This window comes from Papio anubis, unplaced genomic scaffold (assembly GCF_008728515.1).
Source record: "Papio anubis isolate 15944 unplaced genomic scaffold, Panubis1.0 scaffold8, whole genome shotgun sequence".
Lineage (NCBI taxonomy): Eukaryota > Metazoa > Chordata > Mammalia > Primates > Cercopithecidae > Papio > Papio anubis.
The window spans coordinates 1-21,172 of record NW_022168221.1 but is presented as its reverse complement, the minus strand read 5'-3'; the positions used below and the strand labels follow the sequence as shown (position 1 = coordinate 21,172).

The window sequence follows — 21,172 nt, the reverse complement described above, 5'->3', positions numbered from 1 at the left end:
TCTTAAAAGCAATGACATTAGATTTTTTTTTTAACCTGCTTAGTGTCTGCTTCTATTTTTATAATAGAAAGGAATTTTTTTTGTTCACCAACTGTATTCCCAAAGCCTAAAGTAGTCCTTGACAGATACTAAGTACTCAATAAATACTTGTTGAATGAAAGGTTATCAAATACTGATTGCCATAAAAGAGGTGACAAACTTGGAAATGTAGATAATAATATATTAGAAAATAGTTACATGGGAAAGTTCCTCCATAACATTGAACATCTTCTCACTTTTCAACAAGTTTATCAATTTTAGAACACTGATCGAGCTGCCATTAAAAGGATACGAGAAGCGGTCATTCCATGTTGCTCTTTCGACATATTCCAACATGACCACAGCTTTTATTGTCGTCAAAAGTTTGTTCCATGTTTCATCAAAATCAACTACTCTTGGTTTCAAAGACATTGTGCAAGTGTAGTGTTGAAATCTGTCAATTAAAAACAATAACAAAGTTAGCATTAATTCCATAAGCTTAGTTATCTGTTTTTAAAGCACTACATAATTAAATAGCATGATATATGCAAGGAGTGAGAAAGCTACCATCTTTTCATGACTATCCAGACAAGAAATTTCATAGACTATTTACATTCATTACAAACTCTAGGAAATGGAAAGCTTTTAGTACAAATTATTTATGATCAAGGGTATAATTTCAAAGAGTTATAGTCCTCATTTAATATCTCGAGGGAAAGAAACGGGGACCCACTTAACAAGCCAACTTCCATCATGGGAAATAATGCAGGACATTCAACTGAAAGGTTTTGGCCCCAAATCCTTGTGGTCTGCACTCCTGAAAGTGGGGAATGAGGTAGCATGCAAGGGAATATGAGAAAACACAAGAAAATGAAAGGTTTTACCTTCCTGGAGCATCAGTTTTGGTATAAGATTAGGGAAGAAATTTACATTTATATTAAACCAAACAGGGATGAATTACGGAGTAGAATATAAAATTCCCATGACCTTTTAAGATTAAAAAAAGATTCCAAAGAAATGTCAGGTTTGTAGTGGAGAGCTTAAGGCTCCTTCCCAGATTCTTGGGATATCTACTTCCCAGGTCTAATGAAAAGCATGGCTCTAGCATGGAACCCCTGGCTCCAGTGAACCTAATGGGCTTTTTGTTTTTTTGAGACGAAGTCTCACTCCGTTGCCCTGGCTGGAGTGCCGTGGCACAATCTCGGCTCACTGCAACCTCCACCTCCCAGGTTCACACCATTCTCCTGCCTCAGCCTCCCGAGTAGCTGGGACTACAGGCACCTGCCACCACACCTGGCTAATTTTTTGTAATTTTTAGTAGAGACAGGGGTTTCACCGTGTTAGCCAGGATGGGCTTGATCTCCTGACCTCGTGATCCGCCCGCCTCGGCCTCCCAAAGTGCTGGGATTACAGGCGTGAGCCCTGAATGAGCTTTTAAGGGAGTTCAAAGACTCCTGCCTCACAGACAAACTGCATTTAGGAATTAGCTGGTTTCTGGAACAAAAGGGTCCCAAGGTTACAGAAACTTGGTTCAAGCTAGATTCTAAATCTTTCTCAATATCACATCAGATGATCAGAATTAAAAGAGAAACTTTGTAAGTTAAATTTAATTGCTCAAAGGAACATTTTTCTGGCAAATGTTTTAACAACCTCCCTCAAGTCTCCCCTCATTAGCAGGATTGTGAGGCACCAACCTAGTCTGTAGCCAAGGCCAAAAAAGGATGAAACATCTTTTCTCTTGTCCCCTACCATGGGGGAAAGGGGAGGCAGAGAATGGGAGGAGGGAATGATGCATAAAGAGAACGAGCAAAGGGAGTGGGGAGGACGGCGGCCACACCACCAGCCACGGACTGGGAGAGGCCCTTCTGCGTTCCCAGCTGAGAAGACAGTTCAGGAACAGACTCCATGGAAAATAATGAAAAAGATCAGAGAAAAGCCAAATATCCAAAAGAGGGTAAGCCATGTTGAATCACATCCTCTTTCCTCAACATACCAAAGCCTCCACCTCCTGGCCTTTAACTCATTCCTGAACTATCTAGAACAGATTAGCAGTGATTTTTTACTGTGCAAAGTTGGGAAGGTGGGAGAGGAGGTGGTGGAAGAACTTACTGAGTTTCCTAAGCTCTATATAAGGGAATTAACCATGCCTCCTTCCCTTCCTTGTTTACCACATCCTATCATCAACTGTGCATATGAGTATTTCCTGAATCCATCCATACCTGTGTAGCCCCACAAATGTTTCAGAATCAGGCCCTCAGCAGAAATAGTAACAGCTGTTAATATTTACATTGTGTGTACTGTGAGTCAAGCACTAGTCTAAGTACCCTGTGCAAACTCATTTAATCCTTCCAACATTCTAACAGGTAGGTCCCACCGTTCTCCCCATTTTCTTTTCTTTTTTTTTTTTTTTGGAGACGGAGTCTCGCTGATGTCGGCCTGGGCTGGAATGCAATGGTGCAATCTCGGCTCACTGCAATCTCTGCCTTCCAGGTTCAAGTGATTCCCCTGCCTCAGCCTCCCAAGTAACTGAGATTACAGGCATCCACCACCACGCCCGGCTAATTTTTTATTTTTAGTAGAGACAGCATTTCACCATGTTGACCAGGCTGGTCTCAAACTCCAGACCTCAAGTGATCCACCCGCCCTGGCCTCCCAAAGTGCTAGGGTTACAGGCACGAGCCACCGTGCCTGGCGTGTTCTCCCCATTTTCTGAATAAGAAATCTGAGTCACAGGTGATTCAGAAACTTGCTTAAGGTCACAAAGATATGTAATGGTGGCATCAGGATTCAGACCCGCGCTGCAGCCGGTGCTCTCGGCTGCTGTGTGCAACCATGCTGCCTCACTAACATACTTGGTGAATACTTACTCCTTGCCAGGCACCATTCCAAGCTCTGAGGATACAATGGACAAAAACAAAGTTCTTGACTTAAAGATCAGAATCTCAGACCTTGCCCTTATCAAAGACACAAAAATAACCCACCTAAGCCAAAAAGTTGGCCATGTTACTTTGTACATAAAGTATGAAGTTTGTTGTTTCCTTCTATAGACAGTATTCAGTTTAGGCTCAACTGCAACACGGCACCCAAGCTTCCTCTCCTCCTGGTACTCCCTACCGTGACATCATAATCCAGGAACTTCTCTCTGCTTAGAGGTCACTGAACACATCAGCCTGATTCATACACTTGCCTTTACCCTTCCTATTTTCTCTACCTGAAGTGCTCTTCTTTTCCTTAGCTGCCCCCTCCACCCATTCCACCTAACTCCCACTGACAGTCTTGGGACTTGGTCCATTAGCTTTTTGTTGTTTTTGTTCCTGAGACAGAGTCTTCCACTGTCACCAAGGCTGGAGTGCACTGCAACCTCCGCCTCCCGCGTTCAAGTGATTCTCCTGCCTCAGCCTCTCAAGGACCTGGGATTACAGGTGTGAGCCATCACACCCTAATTTTTGCATTTTTAATAGAGACAGGGTTTCACCATGTTGGCCAGGCTGGTCTTGAACTCCTGAGACTCAAGTGATCCGCCCGCCTTGACCTCCCAAAGTGTTGGGATTATAGGTGTGAGCCATTGTGCCTGGCCTACATCTGCTTTTAAGAAACTTTCTTGGACCATTTAAGCTAGGTAAGGTGTCCTAGCATAGGTATTATCTGAGAACTCCATACTTTCCTCTATCAGAGCACTTCATCACTCTGAACTGAAATTACCTGAGTGTTTCTGAGAGTGGGGACAATTCTGTAACTGCATACTAAAAAGCTGGCAATGCTGCCCTCACGTTCACTTTCTCCTCTTATAAAATGGAATCATTTTATACATACTGCTTGTAAATTAGTTTAACAGTTGCAGAGACTTTTTTTGCTTTATGGAATCAGACTGACACTGACTTCTCTGTTGAGACTGATAGATTTCTGGTACTATAGGAAAATACACAGTTACAATACATGCTTGGATGGACAGAAAATCTGGAAGCCAAGGTGCAAGAAGCACCAGCCTCCTGAAATACACCAAAAACTGACAAACCAATAGCAGGAAGTATGCTGAGACAGTCTATCAGATTCTCTGCTTCCCCAGCAGAAAGCTCACATAACTAGGAAAATTAAGTTTCTTTGTTTCCTTGAAATTGCTTAGTAATAACATTTAGGGAAAGTTTACATAAGGATGTGAAAGAGACACAGCAAAGAAGAAAGAGGACCACAGTCACACTACTTCTACCTCCCAAGCTGTCAAACAACTCATAAATCAGTCTTGTTCTTCATTCCTGTGCCTTAATAAGATTCCCATGAGCACTCAGATTGTGTCCCATCAAGTAACTGCAAAAATCCAAATCTCCTGAAATCACCACAGTCCCCTTTAGCTTTCTTGTGAGTTCCACTCTTCCAACAATGGGGTTTTAGGCACACAGGTACAGTGGCTAGGGCCACTTATGGGCCCTAAAACACACACACACACACACACACACACACGCTCCACATTTTAAAAAATTGCAAAATAAAAATTTCTATTTAACTACTTGTTTCCAGAAAACATACGTCAACGTTAATATATTTGCAACATTTTTGTTACATTTTAAAACACCTGTAGATTTGATTTCCTCACAGCATAATTTCTAAATATGCATGATTATCAGTAATAATTACAAAAGTGAATTATAAAACACAGTTACCATATGACCCAGCAATTCCACTCCGAAAGTATAAAGAGAAATAAAACTCCCAAGAGAAATACAACATATTCACATAAAAACTGGTACACAAATGTTCACTGCAGTATTACTCATAAAGGACCTTGAAATAGCTCAAGTGTCTATCAATTGATAAATGGTTAAATAAAATGCAATATATCCATACAATAAATTGTTATTTGGCAATACAAGGAAATGAAGTACTGATACACACTATCACATGGATGACTCTCAAAAACATTCTACTAAGTGAATGAAGAGGGCCACAAAATAGCCACATAATGTATGATTCTATTTATATGGAGTATCAAGAATAGGCAAATCTATAGAGACAGAAAGTAGACGAGTGGTTGCCTAGGGAACTTGGGGGGAAAATGGGAAATGACTGCCAACGGGGTGATGAAAATGCTCTAAAGTTGATTGTGATGACAGTTGCAAAACTCTGGGAATATACTAAAAACCACTAAATTATATATTTCAAATAGGTAAATTGAATGGTATGTGATGTATATCTCAATAAAGCTGCTATACATTTAAAAATGAATTATAAAAATCTTACCAAAAATTTTAGAGCAATTTAATGGGGATGAGGTGGAAATAAGTATCAATACATCCCCATGGTCGTTTAGCATAAAATTCTGAAATCTCAGTCTCTCTCCCACCACTCCCGTGTACGCCCTGGCTGCCACCTCCCATCGCCAGAGGCAATAAATGTTATATGTTCCTGGGCGTATTTTACACATATATGTGATTTGTTATTCCCTTTTACATAACACAAACATGATCTTTTTTTCATCTGTTTTACATAAATGGTATACTATTCAGATTGTTATATATCTGCCTTTTTCTCTTAAGAGTATATTTGGGGCCAGATGCAGTGGCTCACGCCTGTAAGCCCAACACTTCAGGAGGCCAAGGTGGATGGATCACTTGAGGTTAGGAGTTCGAGACCCGCTGGCCGACATGGTGAAACCCCGTCTCTACTAAAACTACAAAAAAATTAGCCCGGTGTGGTTGTGGGCGGCTACTCCAGAGGCTGAGGCAGGAGAATGGCAGAAACCCAGGAGACAGAGCTTGCAGTGAGCTGAGATCGTGCCACTGTACTCCAGTTCGGGCAACAGAGCAAGACTCCGTCTCAAAAACAAAAACAAAAACAAAATTAGCCGGGTGTGGCAGTGGCTGCCTATAATCCCAGCTACTTAGGAGGTTGAGGAGGAGAATCGCTTGAACCTGAGAGGTGGAGGTTGTAGAGAGCCGAGATCATGCCACTGCACTCCATCTTGGGCAACAGAGCAAGATCCCGTCTCAAAAAATAATAATAATAATAAAGTAAAAAGAAATAAAAACCAGGCCAGATGTGGTGGCTGACACCTGTAATCCCAGCACTTTGGGAGGCCAAGGCGGGCGCATTACCTAAGGTCAGCAGTTCGAGACCAGCCTGACCAACATGGAGAAACCCTGTCTCTATTAAAAACACAAAATTAGCCGGGTGTGGTGGCGCATGCCTCTAATCCCAGCTACTCAGGAGGATGAGGCAGAAGAATCGCTTGAACCTGGGAGGTGGAGGTTGTGGTGAGCCAAGATCGCGCCACTGCACTCCAACCTGGGCAACAAGAGTGACACTCCGTCTCAAAAAGAAAAGAAAGGAAAAGAAATAAAAATAGTATTAAAAATATACATTTACAGATGTAATGACATGCTGTCTGAAATCTGCTTCACAATTAAACAGCTTGCTCATGAGTTGATAACTGTTAAGGATGAATAACAGGGACATGGGGATTTATTACAGTATTCTTTTGTTTGTATGTGTTTACAATTTTCCATAATAAAGGAATTTAAAAATCCTACTCCTCATAAACATCATTAATATTTTCATAAATTTAGGGGAGAAAGCACATCATTTCTTACTAACTGAAGGGTGTTACTAACCTTCTTCCCTTCTGAGAATCTTAACTTTCCTGTGAGTTTTAGGTTTCCAAAGTTGTAAGAGAGCTCACAAAACACATAGTACTGTCCCTAAATATGATGTGTTAACATAGCCTGACAAAATGTCCACCTCCCAAAAATTTAAATTACTAATAGCAGAAATATATATATATATTTTTTTTTTTTAAGATCAGACGAATTTTTTTTTTTTTTTTTGAGATGGAATTTCAGTCTTGTTGCCCAGGCTGCTGGAGTGCAGTGGCACAATCTCGGCTCACTGCAACCTCCACCTCCCAGGTTCAAGCAATTCTCCTGCCTCAGCCTCCCGAGTAGCTGGGATTACAGGCATGCGCCACCACACCGGGGAAATTTTGTATTTTTTTTTTCTAGAGACGGGGTTTCTCCATGTTGGTCAGGCTGCTCTCAAACTCCCAACCTCAGGTGATCCCCCTGCCTCAGCCTCCCAAAGTGTTGGGATTACAGGCGTGAGCCACTGCACCCAGCCCGACTTTTTTCATATAAAGAGATTTGTTCCTGTGAACTCACTTGCTGGAGCAAAAATAAACAATTTAGATAACTTCAGCAGGTAAAAGTTACAGTCTCTCAAAAGATTGATTTTGGTGTTTCGTATTTTACTTACCTTCTAAAAGTATAATTATCAATAATGTAAATGGCTAACCTCTTACTATTTTGATTCTCTTTATAGTGAATAAAACTCCTGAATGATGATTTATTTCAGTATTGATCATCAGCAGCAATAAAAATCTGGCATCCAAAAATTACCAGTAAGATGTAATAGAGTGCTCTAAACTGACTTCAGATAGTTAAGACACCACAATTTAAATGCCACTCAATAGGCTTAGAGCAGATTTCCTTCTAAATGCCCAAAATGAGAAAATACTTAAGATCCAATAAAGAGCCTTACAGTAGTCCCCTGCCTTATCCAAGGGGATAAATTTCAAGATCTCCAGGGATGCCTGAAACTATGTTTTTCCATATACATACATACCTATGATGAAGTTTAATATATAAATCAAGCACAGTAAGAGATTAACAATAACTAGCAATAAGATACAACAATTATAACAATATGCTATAACAAGTTACATGAGTATGGTCTCTCAGAATATCTCACTGTGCTGTACTTGCCCTTCTTGTGAAGGTGTGAGAAAATACAATGCCTATGTAATGAGATGAAGTAAGGTGAGTGACACAGGCATCAGAAGGTCAGCATCAGGCTACTTACTACTAACCTTCTGTATTCCTGAATATGTGTTACCGTCCCTGACTTAGACTACATGGCTTGGTGTCATTCGTTTCCGGGGATCCCTTGCTGAGTCTTCAAATAGGCTCAATGCTTTCTGGCGCAGTATGTTGCCATCAAGTGGAACTTGTCTCTGCTCATGTCTTCCACCCACCAGTGTGATGCCTTTTCCAAATTAACTAAGCACTTATTACACAATGTAACTATCACTTTTACAGTTTGAGGTTTGACAGCAAAACTAGTAAGAATGTCTTTCTTCACAATTTCTTTTCCTTCATAATTGTGAAGAAAGAAAAAAATTCTTACTAGACCTGTTTAGTAAGCTTAGCAACCTCAGCCTATTATTAAGCCTGTTTAGGGCTTAGCAACCTCAGCCTATTATTTTTTTCTTTCCTTATTGAGAACTTTCAACTTTTCACATAAAGGAAGCACTCTATGGCAGAAGCCTCTCTGGTGTATCCATATTGGTAGAATCACTACTCCTGTACTTTGGGGGCCCTTATTAAGTAAATCAGGGTGACTTGAACACAAGTACTGCAAAACTGCAACAGTCTATCTGATAATCAAGACAGCTACTAAGTGAATAATGGCAGGAGGCATCGACAGCGTAGAGATGCTGGACAAAGGGATGATTCATGTCTTTGCAGGACAGTGCAAGATTTCATCACACTACTGAGGACAGTACAGAATTTAATTATGAGTTATTTCTGAAATTTTCCATGTAATATTTTCAGACCCCACTGACCATGGGTAACTAAAATGCAGAAAACAAAACTGCGAATAAGGGAGGCAGGCAGGTGGAATACCATATTAACTTGGCATTATTTTCCATTTCCATAGGTGGACCCAAAGCTCCCAGTGGTGCACACTGACCAAATATGTTGCCATCATTTAATATTAAAATAAGCTCCAAGAGGCCGGGCGCGGTGGCTCAAGCCTGTAATCCCAGCACTTTGGGAGGCCGAGACGGGCGGATCACGAGGTCAGGAGATCAAGACCATCCTGGCTAACACGGTGAAACCCCGTCTCTACTAAAAAATACAAAAAACTAGCCAGGAGAGTTGGCGGGCGCCTGTAGTCCCAGCTACTCAGGAGGCTGAGGCAGGAGAATGGCGTAAACCCGGGAGGCGGAGATTGCAGTGAGCTGAGATCCGGCCACTGCACTCCAGCCTGGGTGATAGAGCGAGACTCCATCTCAGAAAAAAAAAAAAAAAAAAAGCTCCAAGAATGCATCTAAACATTTTTATCTTGCTGTATCAAATGAGCAAGCCATTGGATGTAAGAAAGAATTCCCTTTCTTACTTGGAGGTTAAGGGTGCAATGTTTTTTGTTGCAGTAAGGTTTGACCCACAGAGCTCTAAGTACTCCACAAACATCATTTCCATCATGACTCTCCTGCTTTAGAATTCCTACTTTTATTTATTTGTTTATTTATTTATTTTTGAGACAGGGTCTTGTTCTGTCGCCCAGTGCAGTGGTATGATCCTGGCTCACTGCAGCCTTGACCTCCTGGGCTCAAGTGATCCTCCCGCCTCAGCCTCCTGAGCAACTGGGACTACAGGCACACCCACTGCACTGAGCTACCTTTTTGTATTTGTAGAGATGGGGTTTCACTATGCTGCCCAGGCTGGTCTTGAACTCCTGAGCTCAAGCTTCCAAGCTTCCACCAGCCTCAGCCTCTCAAAGTGCTAGGATTATAGGCATGTGCCACTGCACCCAGCATAGAATTTCCAGTAGTACGTTTTTTGTTTTTTTTTTTTTTTTTTTTTTTTTTTTTGAGACAGAGTCTCGCTCTGTTGCCCATGCTGGAGTGCCGCGGCACAATCTCGGCTCACTGCAATCTCCGCCTCCCGGGTTCACGCCATTCTCCCGCCTCATCCTCCTAAGTACCTGGGATTACAGGTGTGTGCCACCACGCCCAGCTAATTTTTGTATTTTTTTAGTAGAGATGGGGTTTCACCATGTTGATCAGGCTGGTCTCAAACTCCTAACCTCGTGATCCGCCCGCCTCGGCCTCCCAGAGTGCTGGGATTACAGGTGTGAGCCACTACGCCCGCCCAGTAGTATGTTTTTTGAAAAAAGAAATGAGTTGGGAAAAAGAGTGAACAGACCTGGTGAGAGGTCTGAGAGACCTGGTCTTTACAAAAAATAAAATTACAGTAGTTGGGCCCTCTGGTTACACATGCCCGCAGGGAGTCTCAGCTACTCAGGAGGCTAAGGTGGGAGCTTGGCTTGATTGAGCACAGGGAGAGTTCAAGGTTACAGTAAGCTACAATGGCACCACCGCACTCTAGCCTGGGCCAAAAGTTCAAGATCTTGTCTCAAAAAAGCAGCTACCTGCTTCCAAAAATAAACCCACTGCACCAGAATAAAAGACCCCTCTCCGCAATGAACTTTAGACTCCCATATAAGCCTGCACAGTCTGTACTTTAAGTTTTCACATCGCTCTTATCAGCTTGAAGTTTAATGCCATTTTCACCTGCTTTCTCATTTTTTGTTCAATAATCTAGTCAATGAATTTAAGAAACCAACCGACATTTTTTTAAAAACTATTCTCATATATGTATCCCCGATCTCAGGTAAGTTAGAGAATTTGAATTTCTGAGTCCCTCATGACAAGCAAGCCCATTTTGTATGAATACTAGACAAAGCTAGAACCAACCAGCCTTTACACAAATTATCGAAACACTGAGAAAACATTTTTTGGCTGTGTGCAGTGGCCCATACCTATAATCCCAGCACTTTGCGAGGACAAGACAGGCAGATTGCTTGAGCCCAGGAGTTCGCAGCCAACCTGAGCAACATGGTGAACCCCGCCTCTGCAAATTACAAACAGATTAGACAGGTGTGGTGGCATGCACCTGTAGTCCCAGCTACAAGGGGGGTTGGGATGGGAGGATCGTTTGAGCCCAAGATGTGACCGCACCACTACAATCTACTGTATTTGCTGGCTTCTATGTAATACATTAAAACCTATGTCCTGACACTGCTATAGAAGACACAGGCATGGAAGAATAATTAAACAGGGGATACAGTTATGGCAGATGCATATCAATTATCCCTCTAGCAACCTTCTTGACACCTCCTGTTTATAATCCCAAAGAGAGCCAGTGAGGCGGCTCAAGATTGTAACCTCAGCATTTTGGGAGGCCAGCATGGGAGGATCACTTGAGCTCCAGAGTTCAAGACCTGCCTGGGAACACAGCAAGACATCATCTTGACTGAAAAAAAAAAAAAAAAAAAAAAAAAACTTGCCTGCAGTGAGTTATGATCACACCACTGCACTCCAGCCTGGGCAACAAAGCCAGACCTTGTCTCTCAAAATAAAAAGTTCAGATACATGCTACAACAAGGATTAACCTTGAAGACATTATGCTAAGTCAAATACACCAGACACAAAGTGAAAAATATCTTATGGTCCTACTTAAACAAAAGTATATATGTGGGCAAATTCATAAAGACAGAAAGAAGATGAGACGTTATCAGATGCTGGGGGAAAGGGAAATGGGGAGCTACTGCTTAATGGTTGCACAGTTTCTGTCTAGTAACGAAAAAGTTTTGGAAATGGTGGTTTTGGAAATGGTGGTGAGGGTCACAATGACACTGTAAATGCAATTAACACCACTAAACTATACACTTAATGACGGTTAAATTGGTAAATTTTATGTTATGCACGTTTTAAGTGCTTAAAAACTAGATCACAGGTACAAAGTTCTGATATCAGAGAAGTATCTGAATCTCACTGCAAAATGCTCTCTAAAAATTTTTAAATGGATGCATTCTAATCAAAACAATACTTGAAACTATGATGACAAAATATTATTTTTGGTTCAGACTATTATCAAATAAAAGAGAAATATTTTGAGATAAAATTTTTCTGAAGGCTCAGGACTACTTGGGGATCTTTCTCTTGATGTCATATTATTCATTATTTTGGTAACCATACACTACTTACATAATTACTATGACTATTAGAAAGGTATCTTTGGCTGAGAGCAGTGCCTCATGCTTGTAATCCCAGCAGTTTGGGAGGCCAAGGCGGGCAGATCACTTGAGGTCAGGAGTTCGAGACCAGCCTGGCCAACATGGTGAAACCCCGTATCTACTAAAAATACAAAAATTAGCCAGACGTGGAGGCAGGAGAATTGCTTGAACCCAGGAGACAAAGGTTGCAGTGAGCCAAGATCCAGCCACTGCACTCCAGCCTGTGCTGGACTCCATCTCAAAAATAAAGAAAAAGAAAAAAGAAAGTTATCTTCTATTTCCCATCGTCAGAGAACAGCAGTTATAAATAAAGGGGCAAGGCAAGCATTAATCCTGTGGTAATGAATTGTAGTCAAAGGCATCATTTACAAACTCATGGTTTTGAATACACAAACACACATATACATGCAGATAAAAGGATATACACATAGATGTTTGTGTATGCATGGATGAATATACATATATTTCTAGCTCTGTTCACTGAGAAGGGCCTAGGAGCAATGACACCACGGTGGCAATGAGCACACATAGAACTTAGATCTTGGTTTCTAAATATTATTCTCCAATAAAAGGAACCAGAGCTCCTCCTTGGAAAAGTGATTGATTCCAAGGCTGAAGCAGGAAAAAATACAAGTTGAACCTAGAACATCTATGATGCCAGAAAACAGAAGGTGCTTTCCCCCCACAAAATGACGGTGGGGGGCATGTCGAAAGGACACAGGCTAAACTAAAGGTCAAAACTGGAACAAATCAGAGCAAGAAAATACTGATAGGATTAGATTATAAAACATAGGTGGGTCACAGTGATTCATGCCTGTTGTAATCCCAACACTTTGGGAGACCAAGGCAGGAGGAATCCTTGAGCCAAGAAGTTCAAAACCAGCCTGGAATATAACCTGTACTTTCTCTCCTTCAACTGAATTAAAACAAGGCTAAGATATTTTTAAAATTTACATATGGTAAATCCATGTTTCATTCTTTGAAAAGCAACCTACAATATAAAAAGACTAAGTCACTGAATTAATAGATATAACTAATATTATTTATAATGTTAAACTATATAAAAGAGGCCAGGTGTAGTGGCTCACGCCTGTAATCCCAGCACTTCTGGAAGGCCGAAGAGGGCGGATCTCTTGAGGTCAGGAGTTCAAGACCAGCCTGGCCAACATGGCAAAACCCTATCTCTACTAAAAATACAAAAATTAGTCAGGCTTGGGGGCAGACACCTGTAGTCCCAGCCACTTGGGAGGCTGAGGCAGGAGAACCACTTGAACCCAGGAGGCAGAGGCTGCACTGAGCTGAGATCGGGCCACTGCACTACAGCTTGGGTGACAAGAGTGAAACTGTCTCAAATAAGCAAACAAGACAATACCCCACCTTAAAGCAAAAGAAAATACCCCACCTCTCCTCCTCCAAAAGAAAAATCAACAGGGTTCAAGACACCCCAAAAGTTTCTACAGATTCAACACGACAATCTTAACCTAACATACTACTGTCTCAAAACTTTTAAGAATCAAAGGAATTGTCTCCAATAAGCCTTTCCCAATGAAAAGCCAAATATAAAGTACTGACATAGAAATCTATACATTCTTAAAGGTAACCCAAAGATTATGCTAACTGCAATATGACAGATACATTACCGTTAAGATTCAAACCCAGGCACAGAGCCAAATCACTCTGAATAGATATTGTGATTAACTGATTACTGAGAGAGGGTTCAGTCATACATCTCATAGATCAATAACTTGTAATAAATCTCACAACATTCCAAATCACTGCTTGTTCTTCTAAGATTTAACATGAGCCAGTCATAAGTCTTCCTAATATTAAGATTCTAGGGCCGATCCTGTCATCAATTTACTTAAAAATAACTGATAGTAGGACGGGCGTGGTGGCTCACACTTGTTAATCCCAGCACTTTGGTAAACTGAGGCAAGTGAATCATGAGGTCAGGAGTTCAAGACCTGCCTGGTCAACATGGTGAAACCCCGTCTCTACTAAAAATACAAAAAAATTAGCTGGGCAGCCTGTAATCCCAGTTACTTAGGAAGCTGAGGCAGGAGAATCGCTTGAACCTCGGAGGCGGAGAATGCAGTAAGCTGAGACTGCGCCACTGCACTCCAGCCCAGACGACAGTGCGAGACTCCGTCTCAAAAAATAGTAATAAAAAATAACTGGCTGGGCGTGGTGGCTCACACCTGTAATCCCAGCACTCTGGGAGGCTGAGGCGGGCAGATCACGAGGTCAGGAAATTGAGACCATCCTGGCTAACACGGTGAAACCCCGTCTCTACTAAAAAAATACAAAAAATTAGCCAGGCATGGTGGCGGGTGCCTGTAGTTCCAGCTACGTGGGAGGCTGAGGCAGGAGAATGGCGTGAACCTGGAAGGCAGAGCTTGCAGTGAGCTGAGATCGCGCCACTACACTCCAGCCTGGGTGACAGAGTGAGACTCCGTCTCAAAAAAATAAATAAATAAATAAAAATAAAAATAATTGATTGGGCCAGGCACGGTGGCTCACGCCTGTAATTCCAGCACTTTGGGAGGCTGAGGTGGGCAGATCACGAGGTCAGGAGATAGAGACCATCCTGGCCAATGTGGTGAAACTCCGTCTCTACTAAAAACACAAAAAATTAGCCGGGCATGGTGACGGGTGCCTGTAGTACCAGCTACTCGGGAGGCTGAGGCAGGAGAATGGTGTGAACCCGGGAGGCAGAGACAGAGCGAGACTCCATCTCAAAAAAAACCCAGAACTGATAGTGCATATGAAACATTGCTTTCAATCATAGCCAGACATTTTTCCAGAATACACAAAGAACAGGCAGATGAGGTAGAACACAAAAGAAACAGTGCAAACTTTTGTAAAGTCTCACAAAAAGAAACAGCTTTTTGCAGTGAGGGAGGAAAGGCGTAAGGGTGGAAAATCGTTTGGATACTATGTTCGGCACCTGAGGGATGGGATCATTGTATCCTAAATCTCAGCATCACACAATGTACCCAGCTAACAAACCGACGTGTGTACCTCCTGAATCTAAAATGAAAGTTCAAAAAGATAAAAATAAAGAAACAAGCAGCCTGGCCAACATGGTAAAACCTCGTCTTTACTAAAAATACAAAAATTAGCTGGGAGTGGTGGAGGGTGCCTGTAGTCCCCGCTACTCGGGAGGCGGAGGCTGCAGTGAGCTGAGACTGAGCCCCTGCACTCCAGCCTGAGCGACTCCGTCTCAAATAAAAAAAGAAAAAAGAAATAAGGCCGGGCACAGTGGATCACACCTGTAATCCTAACACTTATGGAGGCTGAGGTGGGAGAATTGTTTGAGCCCAGGAGTTTGAGACCAGCCTGGGTAACACAATGAGTCCCTCTTTGCTCTGACACCCAGGCTGGAGTACAGTGGCTCACTGCAGCTCCACCTCCTGGGTTCAAGTAATCTTCCCATCTCAACCTCCCTAGTAGCTCAGACTACAGGCATGCACCACCACACCTGGCTACTTTCTATATTTTTTGTACGGACAGGGTTCGCCATGTTGCCCAAGTTGGTCTCAAGCTGCTGGGCTCACCTCAACCCCCCAAAGTGCTGGGATTACAGGCCCGAGCCACCATACCTGGCCGGAAACAGCTTTTTAAACAACTCCACACCTGTAGGTCAAAAACTTAATGAGACCAGCCTGGCCAACATGGTGAAGCCCCATCTCTACTAAAAATTCAAACTCCAGCCTAGGTGACAGAGCAAGACTCCATCTCAAAATAAATAAATAAATAAACAAATGAACTTAACAAGGGCAGGGACCAAATCAGAATACACTGCAGTACTCCAGTTTTCTCCTCTTCTTTCTACATTCTCTGTGTTCTCATCCTATTTCGTAACTTAAGTACTACTTAACACTCTAAAAAATACAAATGTCAAAGCAAGTGTACTACCATTTCTGCAAAGTGGGGACAATATTTGCTTATATGTCCACAAATATTTTTTCCAAGGATATCTAAGAAACAGCTAACAATGTTTGGCTCCAAGGAAAGCTGGATGACAAAGGTACAAGAAGTGGAGACAGATTTTCATTCTATTCCCTATTAACAGTTGTATATTTTGGTTTTCTGTTTGTTTGTTTTAGAGACAGGGTCTCACTCTGTCACTCAGGCTGGAGTGCCATGGTGCAATCATAGATCACTGCCACTTCCAACCTGGGCATCTGGCCTCAGTTTCCCAATAGTGGGTACTACAGGCATGTGCCACCATGCCTGGCAAATTTTTTTTAAATTATTTTTTGTAGACATGTGGTCTCAACATGTTGCCCAGACTAACATTTTAAATTCTGAGTCATGTGAATATAGTTTTTGTTAAAAACATTAGTATACCAATAAATAAATGCTGAGGACTCTCCATATCCATCTTTCTCTCTTCACTAGAAGTTAAGTTCCATGAAGCCAGAGATTTTTAAACTACTATATCCACACATCTGGTTTAAAGCTGGTGCTTGAGAAGCCCTTGTTGAATGAGTGAATCACTCCTCAACCTCTCACTAAGTTCTACACTTATTTCCAATCACCTACTTCTCACCTCCACTTGAACAATGAGATCCAACTTAACATGTCCAACCCAACCCCATCCCATACAACAGCCTGCTTCCCCCCACCCTTCTTCATCTCAGTACACAGCATCATCATTCTCCAGCGGAAGCCAAAAATCCGGGAGTGACCCCTGTCCCACTGCATGTTCATCTAAAACATGACAATTTCAATAAGTATCTTCAACTCCAAAATAAATCTCAAAACCTTTCACTTGTACCTTAACCCTCCACAGCCACTGCTCTTATCACTGGTCTCCTTGCATCTCTCCTCTTCTCCAATTGAGTCTGATTCTCAATCAGACCTTATCACTCCCAGTTTAGAAGAGTTCCAAAAGCCTTTTAATGTATCATAAGAACAAAAGCCAACATGATCCAGCCCCTGGCTAGGACCCACCTTTAATCTCTATAAGGGTCCACCTTAAGCCAATTTCAGTTTGTTGGATCCAAGTTTGATAGCACCTCAGGGTTTTTCCATTTGCTCCTCCCTAAAACAGGAAAACTTTTCCCTCAGAATTTCAAACTTTACCTCAGGAAGGTCTTTTCCAGTTACAGTATCTGAAGTAATCCCCCAATTACTACCACAACTCCTTACCTTATTTCCCACACAGCACTTATTCTCTGAGATTACTTCTTATTTACCGTCTGTCTCTCCATCCCAAGCCAGAATTGACACTCCACGAGGATAGAAATTTAATGGGTCGGCCAGGCACAGTGGCTCACGCCTGTAATCCCAGCACTCTGGGAGGCTGAGGAGGGTGGATCACGAGCTCAAGAGATCAAGACCATCCTCGCCAACAGGTTGAAACCCAATCTCTACTAAAAATACAAAAATTAGCCGGGCGTGGTGGCATGCACCTGTAGTGCCCGCTACTCAAGAGGCTGAGGCAGGAGAATTGCTTGAACCTGGGAGGTAGAGGTTGCAGTGAGCCGAGATCGTGCCACTGCACTTCAGCCTGGTGACAGAAAGACTCCATCTCAAAAAAAAAAAAGAAATGTAATGTGTCTTGTTTACCCTTGTATCTTTAATGCCTGCAGCACTGCTTGACAAATAAACCAGGTACTTAATAAATATTTGTCAACTGACAGACAACACAAAAACGACTTTAAAGAAGGTCCATAACATTTAATCTAGTGACAAACTGCTGAGGGTAAAAGACATGGATAATCTTCACAATTATAGAACACTTAAAGCCACCAGAAAGGATGGAGAATGGAGAGTATTTCAGATGCAGGAGAACATCCAAATACTCAAAAGGCAATTGAAAAGGAATTTTTCCTACGCTATGTGCATACACATTGTAGAAATGTTCCCCCAACTCATAAACAGCAACTGAAAAAAACAAGTAATTCAAAACACTGTGGGCTGGGTGCTATAGCTCAGGCCTGTAATCCCAGCACTTTGGGAGGCCTAAGCAGGGGGACCACCTGAGGTCAGGAGTTCGAGACCAGCCTGGCCAACAAGGTGAGACCCGCCCCCCCCCCCGTCTCCACTAAAAATACAAAATTAGCCGGGCGTGGTAGCATATGCCAGTAATTCCAGCTACATGGAAGGCTAAGGCAGAAGAATTGCTTGAACCCGGGAGGCGGAGGTTGCAGTGAGCCAAGATCGCACCACTGCACTCCGGCCTGGGTGACAAGAGCAAAACTCCATCTCAAAACAAAAAAACTGTGTACTTCTGTTACCTCACGTGACTCTTTTGTAAGCATCTTCCAGATACTGTATATGGGCAAAAGAAGCAAAGTATAGCTAATTTATGTTCATGTGTTTGTCTTGAAAAGGGATGTAAGATTCTAAAGGGTAGGCAACAGTGTTTTGAAAGTTTTTAAGCGATTATTATGTAGTCAGTTGTCAATCAGATCAAAGTGATTATTTCCCATACTTTACTACGAAGGTAGGCTTGGGCCAGGTCTAGTTCAAAGACGTTTATGTTGAACAGTCACAATCTATAGCGAATGTTAATATTTTGCATCTTATCTTCAAAATTTAAACGCCCAGGGTACTGGCCTTCAACTGTTAATATTAATCCATGGGGCAAAGATGTGGGCTTAACATTAATAACAGTCTGCAATTCACAGATGTTTTATTTGCTTGCACGTAATGGCAGGGAATGGTCCAGACTCCCTAGAGGGTAAGCAAGTGCTAGAAAGCCTGTGAGGATCTTATTTCACCAGACCCTAAGTGTTGAGACAAGAGGTCTAGCTAGCATGCACGTAGGATACTCCTCCCCAAAGCTATCAATCTTTGCAGTCTGCAGAAACAAAAGTGAAAACACTCGTGGTAAGGATGCATGAGATGCCCCCCCCACACACACAAACACACAGAGTTGTGTATTCGTGTGAGCACGTAAATATTTAGAAGAGTACACGCACTCTCACCTTCCCTCCTTCGGAGGAAAATGGGGCCGCGGGAGAGGCGGCCAAGATCGGATTGGGGAGGCCCAGGATCCAGTCCAGGGGGTGGCAGGGCTTAGGGGTCAGCGCTCTGGGGAGCCGAGGTCACTTACGGGATACCATCTTACCGGGCCTCCCCGTTTCATCCCTCTCCCCACACCTCGTCGCCCCCAACTCCTCTCCTCCGCCCCAGCCCCGCCACCCATTAACCGGGAAGGGAAGTTTCCCGGCGCCTGCAGCCCGGCTCCCCGACCCTCAGCGGGGTTACCTTCTGCAGAAGCAGGGCAAGGGGCAGGGGACAAGGGGAGGGGGAGGCAGCCCGAAGGAGTGAAAGACGAAGCCCCGGCGAGGAAGGTGGGCGGAGGCGGCGGCGGCGGCTGTCAGCTCGCGTTCCCCTGTTCACAGCGCTGCCATTACTGTGCGCCGAGGCCGCCTCCCCGGCCGGCCGCCGCCACCGGCCCCGGAGACGCGGGGGGTGGGGAGCGAAGCCCGGGGAGCCCGCGCGCCGACACTCACCTGTCTCCGCGAGGAAAGACAGCGAAGTCCAAGGCCGCCACCGCTGCCCGGCGGGACAGGGGCGGTAGGGAGGGGGGAAAGGGGAGAAGGACGGGCCGATCACGGGATTCGTAAAACAATCGTCCTCCTCTGCCTCCGGCTTTCCCCAAAACACACCCTCCAGTCTCCTTCTTCCGCTGCTGCCAAATCCCCCCCCGCCGCCGGAAAGCAATGGTAGAGGCCGCATTACGGCAAGCGCAGGGAGCCAAGCTTCATGTGATTGCGAAAGGCCACGAAAATTAATATTCCAAGTGATTCCTTGCTGGGCTTGCTGTCAGTGAGGCAATTGCGGTTCGCTGAGCTGATGGACACAGTACCCACTCACTACCCGTTAGTCCAGGGACTGATAATAACAATATGTTGGAATGGTGCTTTCAACAGAAGTATGTTTTCCTTGTTTCAGACCTCTGTGAATATCCTAAGACACCACAATCGTCTTGCCACACACTTCCATGGGCTTTGCAAATGATCAAAAATATATTAGTAAAACTACTTCTCCTCTCTGACAAACTCTTTTTCTAGTTAGTTTTTATCTAAAGAGAACTTCTTGGACATACATGTATTTTCGATAAAGAAACTTCACATCTTTGTCACTAATAGCCCACCTTCACCAAGCCCCAAGCCTATCAGTTTGAAGCGTTTTCCTCCCTTGGAGTTTTAAACAGTAAAGTTGACAAAAATGTAGAATTACTCATCACCTCCTCATATATGCAGGGCCACAGGGGAACAAAAGCCCCTCCGTAGTGCTTTTTTGCCTTTCATATCCTCAAGAGCTCACCATCAGGGTCTTGTTCATTTATACCATTCAGCAAGCTTTTCCCTCCCATCCCTTCCTTCCAAACTGCACCAACCCTTCAAGGCCCATTTAAGACCCTGCCTCCTGACCTGATCAATCCCTACAGTCTTCTGTAGGGACTGTAGGGATCCCTCCTCTTCTAGCTTCTCTTAGTACTTGAAGTCTATACTCTTTATTTCATTAAAGAGTTTTTATACACTAAATTCAATTCAACAATATGTTTCCATTATGTGACCTTTTTTTCCTCCCGTGTTTCCTCCTTTTTAATCTAGTGATTCTCAAAGTGTGGTCCCCAGACCTCTGGAAATCCCTGAGACCTTTACAGAGGTCACAAGGTTAACAACTAGTTTGTTAACAATGCAACATGTCTGGTCCTTTTTTGTTTTTGTTTTTTTGGATAGAGAGTCTTGCTCTGTTACCCAGGCTGGAATGCAGTGGTGGCATGATCTCAGCTCACTGCAACCTCTGCCTCCCGGATTCATATCCTCAAGAGCTCACCATCAGGGTCTTGTTCATTTATACCATTCAGCAAGCTTTTCCCTCCCATCCCTTCCTTCCAAACTGCACCAACCCTTCAAGGCCCATTTAAGACCCTGCCTCCTGACCTGATCAATCCCTACAGTCTTCTGTAGGGACTGTAGGGATCCCTCCTCTTCTAGCTTCTCTTAGTACTTGAAGTCTATACTCTTTATTTCATTAAAGAGTTTTTATACACTAAATTCAATTCAACAATATGTTTCCATTATGTGACCTTTTTTTCCTCCCGTGTTTCCTCCTTTTTAATCTAGTGATTCTCAAAGTGTGGTCCCCAGACCTCTGGAAATCCCTGAGACCTTTACAGAGGTCACAAGGTTAACAACTAGTTTGTTAACAATGCAACATGTCTGGTCCTTTTTTGTTTTTGTTTTTTTGGATAGAGAGTCTTGCTCTGTTACCCAGGCTGGAATGCAGTGGTGGCATGATCTCAGCTCACTGCAACCTCTGCCTCCCGGATTCA

At 43.2% G+C, this 21,172-nt stretch overlaps 1 protein-coding gene across 6 annotated transcripts in view; it reads right to left on the bottom strand.

Moving 5' to 3' along the window:
* Nucleotides 1-19,547, bottom strand: part of CUL2 (cullin 2) — an 87,301-nt gene extending 67,754 nt beyond the window's left edge. Inside the window, exons 1-2 of one of the 6 annotated variants that reach the window (XM_021943169.2) lie at nucleotides 19,341-19,547; nucleotides 332-472 (exon numbers count right to left, since the gene is read on the bottom strand). In XM_021943169.2, the coding sequence (XP_021798861.1) occupies nucleotides 332-450 (119 nt within the window). In that variant the 5' untranslated portion in view covers nucleotides 451-472; nucleotides 19,341-19,547. The other 5 variants (XM_021943170.2, XM_021943171.2, XM_021943167.2 and 2 more) reach the window with 5 other exon arrangements.
* Between the last annotated feature and the right edge of the window lie 1,625 nt (nucleotides 19,548-21,172).